Source organism: Elephantulus edwardii, unplaced genomic scaffold (assembly GCF_000299155.1).
Source record: "Elephantulus edwardii isolate Elephantulus edwardi_28Jun2011 unplaced genomic scaffold, EleEdw1.0 scaffold00077, whole genome shotgun sequence".
Lineage (NCBI taxonomy): Eukaryota > Metazoa > Chordata > Mammalia > Macroscelidea > Macroscelididae > Elephantulus > Elephantulus edwardii.
Window position 1 is genome coordinate 7,899,194 of NW_006399827.1, and position 11,108 is coordinate 7,910,301.

The window sequence follows — 11,108 nt, forward strand, 5'->3', positions numbered from 1 at the left end:
AGAAGGAGAATTGATGCCTTTGAGCTGTGGTGCTGGAGAAGAGTATTGAGAATACCATGGACTGCTAGGAAAACAAACAGATTCATCCTGGAAAGAATTAAACCGGGTGGCTCCTTAGAGGCAAGGATTCTGAGGCTCCGTCTAACATACTTTGGACATGTTGTGAGGAGAGACCGGTCCTTGGAGAAGGAAATCATGCTTGGGAGGTTGGAGGGACAGTGCAGGAGGGGAAGGCCCTCTCTGAGGTGGATTGATTCAGTGACTGGGATAATCGGGATGGGTGTGTCAGAGACAGTGCAACTGGCACAGGACAGAGCAGAGTTTAGGGCTGTTGTACACAGGGTCGCTATGAGTCGCAAGCAACTCAATGGCACATAACAACAACAATTCCATCATCATTGTGATTATAATTACCAAGGAGCCCTGGTGACACAGTGTGTAACGTTTTATACTAAAGTGCTAACTTTTTTAGGTCAGCAGTCTGAACCCAACGACCATCCCACAAAAGAGTGGCAGGCAGTCATCTAAGGTTGACAGACAGGAAACAGAGGTTCCCTATGAGTTGGACAAACTCAATGGCAGTGGCTTGGGTGGTTGGTTATTGATCATTATTTCAAATTATGCATGAGAAGGAAAAAGGAGACAGGATAAGATGAGGGAAAGATGAATATCATGGTTCAAAGAAGCTGGTACATAGTCCTACACACCAAGCATTCAGGCAAGATTCGCTGACCTGGGTCTTCATCAACCACTGATCTGTCTTTCCCAAGTGGATAAAAGATAAAGAAAGAGCATAGCCCATTCCTTTGTTTTTTTGTTATAGTTTTTACTTTGGGATGTTGTAACATTGTTTATTATGCTTTCAGTGAAAATTTACAGAGCAACTGGTTTTCCATTCAGTTAGTCACAAAGATTTTGTTTTATGGCCTTAGACATAAAATTTTATGGCATTAAAATGAGTTAGTCTCCTAACTCATTCCTCTTGACTAGTAAAATAATGTTTAAAAACAACATCTTTAAAAAGGCCATATATTACTGTTCCAATATGGGGAAACTAGTTTCAGCCTTTTCAACTACAAGAGAGATTCAAGAACTAGCATCAGTGCTCGCTTCGGCAGCACATATACTTAAAAAAAAAAAAAAAAAAAAGAACTAGCATCAGCATCACCTATGAGCACATTAGAAATTCAAGACTACATGCCCACCACAGACCTACTTACCCAGAATTGCATTTTAAGGAGATCTCAAAGAGATTCGTGTGCACATTAAAATTTGAAACATACTGGTTTGAAACATGATTTTTAGATAAAATCAGCAACTATTTCAAAGGGCTTATTAAAAATGTCAAAAAATACAGGAAAAAAGACTAAAAATAATAAACATAAACATTACAAGTATTTCTAGTTAGCTTTATTAATTTTCTACTAGTGATTATTTCTTCCACGAACAGACCAATAGTTGTTCAAAGCTACCCATGTCCTTTACAACCTCACAATACCAGAGAACTGTGGTATATGTCAATACTGCATCCCAAGATTTATAACATTCGACCAGTCAATCTCATTATAAGGGTTTTGGTTTCCAAAGGACTCAAAATGATGTCCTATTATAAAACACTAAAACTAGAGTATGTACAAAGATCTCAAAGACCAGAGAGGCTGTCCAAAAAAAGCAAAATTAGAGGCTTATAAAACCCCAGCTCACATTTTTCTTGCTCTATTTATACTGATACTTTTCAAACCAAGGATTTGTAACTGCTTTTCTGAACTGAGGGGACATATAAATCCAAATTAAGACCTTTCTATAGTAAGTGCTGAATAAGTTTCAAGGAGCGCTGATGGCCTAGTGGTAAAGAGTTGCACTCCAACTCAAAGGTAGATGGTTCAAATACACTAGCTGCTTCAAAGAAGAGAAAATGGACAATCTCCTCTTCTATAATTTATGGCCTCAGAAAACTCATTGAAGATCAGCTATGAATTGATTCTAACTCTAACAGTACATAAAACAACAAGTTTCATTCAAATATACAATAGTTTCATTCAAACATATAATGGTTTTATTCAAATATATTACTTCAACAACACAACATCAAGGTGGTTATACATATGTTAAATTAACTCATATTGGGTTACAAGAATAACTGGCTATGTGTTCAACAGAAAACTTACCTCTCACTGAATAACTGGCTATGTGTTCAACAGTAAACTTACCTCTCACTTGATGCACAGGAATTAACTTTCCGGCCAACATATCATAGACATAAAGAACTTTGCTATGGGTACTTGTAGCTAGAACTTCTTCTCCATTCGCACTAAAACAAGCTTTATAGACTGGAAATTTTTCCAAATAGATGCTCTGGATTTTAGGATTTGTTTTTCCATCAACCTATCAAGGAAGTAAAAAATGTTTCTCTTGGTGATTTCTATGGATGTCATATTATGATATTAAACAACTCTAACTTATTTAAAATACACACCTGAAACAGTGAAACAGAGTTGTCCAACCCAGCAACCATCACAACCTGAGCACAAGGATGGAACTGCACAGACGAGATGCGAGCAGTAGTGGGACGTTCAGCATTGGCGGGCTGGCAGTTCTTCATCTATTAAAAAAAAACAAAGCCAGAACTGTACCAATTCAAAAGGATTACCAGATTTTCTTTAGACCCTGAAGAGCTAGTAGAAACTTGTTTATAATGCAGAAGAGTATGCAATGGAATGGCAATCAGAAGATTCCAGATTTGGAACCAAGAAAGAAGTCACTTTTCTACAGAAGATTTCACTTCCCTTCATCTGTCAACTTAAAAGACTGAATGAGTTTAAAGTCCTTCCCATGTCCAGAAGTGTAGGTTTATTAATAAGCATTCTTAAACACTGGCATAATCAATGTCACTAAATTGTACATGCTGAAAGTGCTGGATTGATATGTTTTGTTGTGTATCCTCAACAACAAAATAAATTTAGGAAAAGTAAAAAAACAGTAGTCATTTCACCAAGACACACTTATCTAAAGAGATGAGGACTTCCATGGGAATTTTACTGCAAATTCTTTGGAATACTGGCAGCCCTGGTACCCAAGAAGGGCCCCTGTGAGATCATTGCTAAGGTTACAGATATGGTTAGGGGTGCCTGCACTCTCCTCTTAAGGGACACAGTTGTCAGTTTAAGCAATGATAATCCTATGCATCATTTGGACTATATTCAAGTATTTGTTTTGGTTTTAGGAATTTTCCCTGCAATAAAATTTTATGTATAAATGGGAAATATTACATATAAACATTTGTGTGTGAATGTCTGCGTATGGACATTTTACCAATGAAATAAAATTTTTATAATTACACTGTCAATGAAGATTAATTAATCCTGAAAAGCTGAATAAATTATCCTCATAATGTAGGAATGGATGGAATAATTTTAAAAAGCTGGTTCTCTTCCCACATAAGCACACAAGCCATCATTTTATAATAGGAGAAACTACCTGTCACATAGAGAAATCTGTGCATCTGATAAATAATTAACTGATGGACATGTAAAGTAGGCCCTTGGATACTATGATGAACAAGCTGGAATAGTGCTAAGTTAGAGAAAATCTAGTATAGGCTATTTAAATACGATGTCCTGGAGAGGCATTTCTCAAAGTGCTACCTCAAGGGAAAGGTAAGAACGAGGCAGCCAGAAGCAGTGCTTGAAGGTCAGGAAGAAGGAACAGCTAAAGCGTAGATTCAGAGGCAGGAAAAAGAAGGAAGATTGGAGAGCCTCAAGTAGAAAAACAAGAGAGGCCTGAAATGTGGCTGAAGACACAGGCAGAAGTCAGATTACGAAAGGCAGTAAAGGCTATGATAAAGGAGACAGAAGCTTCCTAAAGAAATGAAAAGTGGCATGATCTGGTGCTTTGTTTTTAAAAGATCCCTCTGACTACTATCCAAAAAAATGGGCTGAGGAGAATCAAAACGTCAAAGTGAGGAAACCAAATTATAGAGCTAACGCAGTGTGTTACGTGACTGATGGTGGCCTCAGACCATCAGAAGAGTGGGACTAGAAATTCTAGAAATGCAACAGGAGAAATCAAATATAATTCCTAGATATATAACACCTCAATCATTTTCTCTCTCTCTCTCACACACACACACACACACACAAACTCAACACACATGGACAATAACAAACCCCATAGATAACAAGAATTCATACTGGGTACCAGACTAGATTTCCAAATAAGAAGTTGAACAGATCTCAACTTCGCTGACTCTCACCTTTAAGATTCCTTTTGGAAGAGAAGCTGACGTAGATAGGAAATTCCCAGTCCTTTGCAACAAGTCATCTTCATCATCTTCACTCTCATCTAAGTCAAATAAACCCACAAGATTAATCTTTAGAATCATTGACATTGCCCCTTTTCTACCCCAAATCTCCATTATTTCAAACTTTAACTTCCCTTCCAGCCTCACTTCTTAAAAAAGATACAATGAGTAAAAACCAAGCAGCAAAATGTATTTGAAACCAAGAAAATAAGATAATAAAGAGTTCAACAAAAATGGTTAAAAGTAAAACTTGACTCCAGCACCAACTAAAGCAAGATTAAGCAAGACAGCATTTCATTTTAAAAGACCAGCACTTAACCACAGCAAACTGGAAATGGTGGAGATAGCAGATTAAGCTTGACAACTCACACGAGAAAAGAACTACAACCTGTACTAGGTGACTGGAAGCTCAATGTCAACACACAGTGATCGTAAGGTCAAAGGGCGCTAAGAGAGCAGCCTCTCCCTAGAGATCACTATTCATTTTAGTAGAGAAGCTGAACAGAGTTTTTAGAAGACTCATGAAATTAAAAGGCAAAACTTAAGAGCTGGGAGGCCCTCTCAGTTCACACTTTCTACTGGGATAGCAAAACACAATACTCTGCACATTAAGAGTGAAATCTAGGTGCAACCACTGTGGAAGGTGGTGTGGTGCTTTCTCAAAAAGTTGCAAATAGAAATACCATTTGACCCAGCAATTCTACTACTGGGAATATACTCCAAAGAAATTGCAACCATCACCCAAGCAGATATATGCACACCCATGTTTATCACGGCTTTGTTCACAATAGCAAGGAGTTGGAAACAATCTAAGCACCCATCAACAAACGAATAGATAGAGAAGCTGGGGTATATTCACATAATGGAATACTACACTGCATTGAAAAACAAGGAACACATGAAATAATATTCAAAGGGGGTGAACCTGGAGGATATTATGCTGAGTGAAATATCTCAGTCACAAAAGGACAAATACTGCATAGTGCCACTGTTGTAAAACAGGACATCAGGGTTGGGGGGAGACTGAGAAGGATGGGGTAAATAATATATACTGCATTGAAACAGATGAGGAAGAGAACTGTTTAAAAGGGATATATGATTAGGTATTATTGTCATGAGAGGAGTCCAGAATGAAGGCTGAATAGGGAGTGGACCTCGGGAAGGGATTGTAAAACAATGAAAGAAATGAAAGAATTTTTCTTTTACTTTTCAAAGAGAAGAGTTTACTGGGGAGCAGAGGGAGGAAGGAGCCGGGAGAAAAGTGCAACAATGAATAAATGGAAATCCAAAGTCTCTGTAAATTTTCATTAAAATTAATGATAATAATAAAAATTTTAAAAAGAGTGAAATCTAAAGAATTTTTAAAAAATATTCCAGCAATTGAAACCTAACTTTAAATCATCACAACCAATGCATTATTGGATTAAGAAATTGTGGGACTGCTAGTCCCTCTTGCCTAGATACCGGCATACCAGAAAAAAATATCCTCTGGAGAATATAATCCTAAAATTCTAATTAACCAACATAGTTCCTTCATATGTGATGATTAGCACTCCATGAACTGCCAACCTTTCAGGTAGCAGCCAAAAATTCACCCATTCATGACACAAGGACAACTCACTAGAGAACTAAAAACTTCAAAAACACTCAAAAAAACTAGAAATTCTAGAACTGAGAAATAGAACAAATAAAACCTAGAAGGACAGTTTCAATAGCATAAATTAGCTGAAGACCACATTGTTGTTATGTACAGTCGAGTTGGAACCAACGCCCAGGAGGAGACTGCCCATCCTTGTCTGGTGTAAGACTGAATTAGTGGCACAGAAAGTAGATCAGAAAAGATTAGCAAATACAGAATACAGAATAGGTTAAAAACATTCAGCATACATGGAACTAATATCCCATTAGGAAAGAAGACAGAACAGAAACAATAAAAGTCAAGAATTTCCAAAATGACAAAAGACATCAAAGCCAGATTTCAAAGCACGAAGAAAACAAAAACAAAAAAAGGTGATAGTATAAAAAAAAAAAAGAAGGTGATGGTAAACAAACAGCAACAGAAACCACAAACCATCCCAAGACCTGAAGAAGCCTCACTGTGGGGTATTTTAGGGGGAGGAGGGGCAGGTGTACGTGAGTGAGTGAGACAGAGATGAGACAGGAAGAGGGAGAGGGACACGGAGAGAGATAATGTTTAACGGGAATAATTGTTTCAAAGATAATGAAGCATTTACAGATTAAAAAACAAAAATGATAGTGAAATACCAGTTTGAAACCAAAAAGTAGTTTATTTTTGACAGGTCATTTTATTTCTTTGTACTTTACTTTCCACATTTGTAAAATAAAGGTATGAGACTAAAATATTATAAGCAATAATGAAGCAGCTAATCATTGAAAAAATTAATTTCTTTTCATCCTGGGCACAAAGACAAACTTAGTCTGATCTTGTAACTAAGGTCTGGCCAACAAAATGTGAGTGGTATTTAGCATTTCTTTTTTTTTTTTAAAGAGTAAAATAGTAAAGATAGATTTATTGGAAAGTTACAGCAACAAAGGGACAGACTTCCCTCCCTGAAAGGAAATATGGAGGAGAGAAGCCTGATATTTATCACTTCTAAAACAGACCCATAAAAAATCTCCTTTGGGTGGCCTCTCTCATCCCTTAGCCCACTACTGTCAAAATGCCAGCAATTTTGAAGACTCAGCCTGAAAATGGCATAACCTCTATAAATCTGAATCCTGAAACAGAGCACACCCCGATTTTAAGAGCATAAAACAACTTTTATAGAGCAGGTACCTGGGGCTTTTTCTTTTTCGACAGCTAGCCTAACCTTACCCATAATTACAGTGACCTAAAACGTTACAGTTCTACAGATGCTCTACTCTTAAAAATTACTGGTAATAATTTCCTAACAGATATCCAGATTAGCTATCAACAGCTTCATGATCAAAGACTAATAAAACAACCATTTTTCCTTAACTCTATGTTTAATCCTTAATACAATGTAGGTCTATTGTTAGGAAGAAGTATCATAAAATCCACCCACCCTTATTACCAACAACACAACTGATAAAAAAGGTTTCTCTCAGAGAAATGGTAGATGTAAAACCAGACATATTTAAAAAACCAGGTTTTAATGAACCTCACAAGAAAATTCAAATGACAGAAGTAGGAATGTATTTAGTTAACTGAAGTGGAGACACTGACACTCACCATCTGAAGATGTTTTCCTCCTGCTAGTCTCTGCCCAGGCAGGTACTCCCCCCATAGCATGCTGAAACCTAAGTGAAAGAAAAAAACCAACCCATTTTATAATCTTTTTAAGGAGTATAAGCTATAAAATCCTTGGAAACAGATACAGTATTTTCTAAAAATGATACTATTTATAAGAACAGAAAGACCACACACAGAACATTCTCAGTTTGCCTATTTAGTAACATCTGACCATCTGGAGTAGTCCTATATACTCAATACTTATGTCTAGATACATAGCTCTCTTATTTACTCTTATCAACTCACTCTATATCATGGTTCTAAATTCTTGCTATAGTAGTTAAAATACATTATAGAAGTAGTCTGAGATAAAATTACATTGGGTAAGAATGTACAAAAACTACCAAATTCAAATATAAATGCATGAAGTATAAGAGATTTAGAAAAAATATGGACTGGTCAATTAGACATTAATCTTGTTAAGTGTGACAATGTTATTACGGATATGAAGGAAAATATCCTTTATTTTAGATACATCAAGGAATTCAGAAGTATTCTGCTGTCTGTACTTTAAAACAGATTGGGTACACACATGTCAAACTCACACATATAAAGCAAACACAGAAGAATACTTTAAAAAAAATTCATTAAAAGGGAACTCTGGTGGCCTAATGGCAACAAGCTGCACTGCAATCCCTGAGGCACGTGGTTCGAATCCACCAGATGCTCTGCTGGAGAAGGAGGGACAATCTCCTCCTGTATCAGTCAGATCTGATTTGACGGTACACGCACACACACAAATAATAAAATAAATTTTAAAAAAATTCTTTTAGCCCAGTTAAGGGCTTTTTAAACTTTTATTTAAAAGTAGGAAAACTTTAATTTACTAAATACAAATTAACAATATTATCACTTTATAATCTATACATTACTGACTGTCCAGAAAATGATCTCTCAAAGAGCACATCATCTAGTCAACGTGAGAACACTATAAATTTGATTCAACTTTTTTATTCAACATTTCTAACAGCTTCAAGCACTAGCAGGGCTCATTACGGTACTGAGAGGAATTCACTTTTGTATTTGATCCTCAGTCTATATCATGAGCAATTTCTCCACATCAGATCTACATTCCTCTCATGTTTTCTTTAGTTTTATCCCTTTCAGTAGAACGGATCTTCGAATAGCTTAAAGAAATTTTTTGTTCCTGAGGACTGCCTAGTGCAATACACATAAATCATAGGCTACAATATTCACTAATTTTCCACTTTCATATAAATTAGTAAATTTGCTTTTATACTTGCTTCTGCTTTTCATCTTCCTTAGTAACCTTTTGCAATTACTAACCAAACCGATGATTTTCCTTTGCCTCTTGCTGCTATCACATGGAAGGGTTCTGCTGTCTAGCAGTTAATGACACACCTTACAGCACCATTTCTGAAGGAAAATTAAATGAAACGAGAACGCTACAAAACTGAAGGGAGCTCTGGTGGTAAAAAACTCATTCTAAAAAACTGTGCTGCAATTCTAAAGGTATGAGGTTCAAACCCACTAGCTGCTCTACTGGAAGAGGATGGATAATCTCCTCCTGTGCAATTTATGGCCTCTGAAACCCCACTGTAGGATCAAGTATGGGTTGGTTCCCACTTGAAGACACATAACAATACTAAAGAGACACGGGATGAGACTTGACACTGCAGCCTAGGAGTTGAAGTGCAATCTATTAAACAGTAAACTAGATCGAAGTATACATCTATACACACACATAAGCCAGGCAACATGTCTATTATGATTTTCAAGACATGTATTATGGATTATACATGTAATGTAGAAGCATGTTAACATGACAAACATGTTATATGTGGGAAGTCTTTGGGTTCACTTTGTCTCATTCTCTAATTGGGATTTCTGAACATCATAGCCTTATGGGACCTTGTACACATATACAAGGGCAATCCCCAAACAGATGCTATGTAGCACATTCTGTATCTGAGTGAATAACTTACACAAAAGATTTTCCCCTAAATTTCCTTCGTGCCTGGTGCATTCTCTCACCTCCCAAAAAAGAATGAATGCCATTTAGCCAGTTCATCCTACACCAATGTTTTTACTGTTTTAAGAAAAACCCAATTATCAATCTGTTACCACCAAAAACTGCACAACCAAAACAACTAATTATAAATGTTGTTGCAGTGGGCTATCAAGGTGATTCTGATTCACAGCAACTATATATGAGCCCCAACAGAATTGCCACCATACTGTTTCCTAAACTCTTAATCATGTAAAGAGTAAATTAGGTATTTTCTTCCACAATGGCACTGGGGGGATTTGAACTACTAATCTTTCCATTAGAACTAAGCATAGAACCACTGCACCACAGAGCTTCTTGGATTATAAATACCCAATGCTGAGTTCTGATGGCACCATCTCTAGGCATTGTACTACTGACCCAAAGACCATGCTTCTCAGGTGGTTTGCACTCACTAGACAGCTCTGCAGAAGACAGATGCGCAATTTTCACCTGTGGGACTGACAGTCTCTGGAAACCTGTTGAAGGGTCAGCTATGAGTCAGTTCCACCTCAGCGTCAGTGAGAGAGAGAAAGATGGGCAATCACATTTAAAAAGCACTTACTCTTCTTTAAGTCTCTTCTGAAGTTTGTCTTTTGAAAGTTTCGTTTCATTTGCATTTTTCATCATATCTTTCCGAAATCGATTGTTCTTCATGTCAACCCTGGAAAATATGTCAAGATTTGTAAGATGTAATTCTTCCCAAATTAGACAAACAAAAAGTCTCCAATATTTTTTATGATCTAGCTTACCCTTGGAAGAGCCTATATTTCAAATTCATGTTGACTGTTGACACATCTACTCACAACTTACACTAATCAACAAAATAAATTCCATGTAAATGAAAGAATGTATAAAAACTAAACTTTGAACACACTATTTAAAATGTGTGTGTATGTGTACTTATAGGCAAACACACATCTCTTTCCCGTACACTTTTAACTGTTACAAACAATAATAAAAATAAAGAAAACTGTTCTGAGATTTGGTAATAATAAAAAATATGGATTTTGTGTTTAAAATATCAATTATAAGATAAAGGGGGAAAACAACAGTAAATCAAATGTATACATGTTTGAAATTCTCAATATATAAGGAACTAAAGTATAAAATTCATTAAGTCTCCCATGATAAGCAGAAAAAAATTATACAGAATTCCTAACAACAAACATGTTTTCTTAAGCCAAAGTCTGAAAAAAGATAAACCACTAAGAATGAGAGAAGAGTGAGGGACGCTGTCCAGTGAGAAGGTAAATATCTATACAGTCCAGAAGTACTTATCGAAAGCCTTAAAAATGCTTTTTTAAATAAAGCATGCATTTTAATCAAATACTTTATATAAGTAAGCAATTCTACCTTCAAGAATTTTTAAGCAAAGCACTAGGTGGATGAAAAGTTATACACAATGTTTAGTTCAACATTATTAAAGAGGGAAGAGAGCCGGGAAGAGCAGCCAGGGGAACGCACGCCGCCACCCGCCAGGGGAACGCACGCTGCCGCCCGCCAGACCAGGGGAACGCCGCTGC

The 11,108-nt window shown here is 36.6% G+C and overlaps 1 protein-coding gene across 1 annotated transcript in view; it reads right to left on the bottom strand.

Annotated features, from left to right (window-relative positions):
- UTP18 (UTP18 small subunit (SSU) processome component homolog (yeast)) overlaps positions 1-11,108 on the bottom strand; it is a 45,806-nt gene that overhangs the window by 16,700 nt on the left and 17,998 nt on the right. Inside the window, exons 5-9 of the mRNA XM_006889459.1 lie at positions 10,148-10,246; positions 7,515-7,582; positions 4,253-4,341; positions 2,477-2,602; positions 2,211-2,385 (exon numbers count right to left, since the gene is read on the bottom strand). Coding sequence (XP_006889521.1) covers positions 2,211-2,385; positions 2,477-2,602; positions 4,253-4,341; positions 7,515-7,582; positions 10,148-10,246 — 557 coding nt within the window. The remainder of the gene's footprint in view (positions 1-2,210; positions 2,386-2,476; positions 2,603-4,252; positions 4,342-7,514; positions 7,583-10,147; positions 10,247-11,108) is intronic.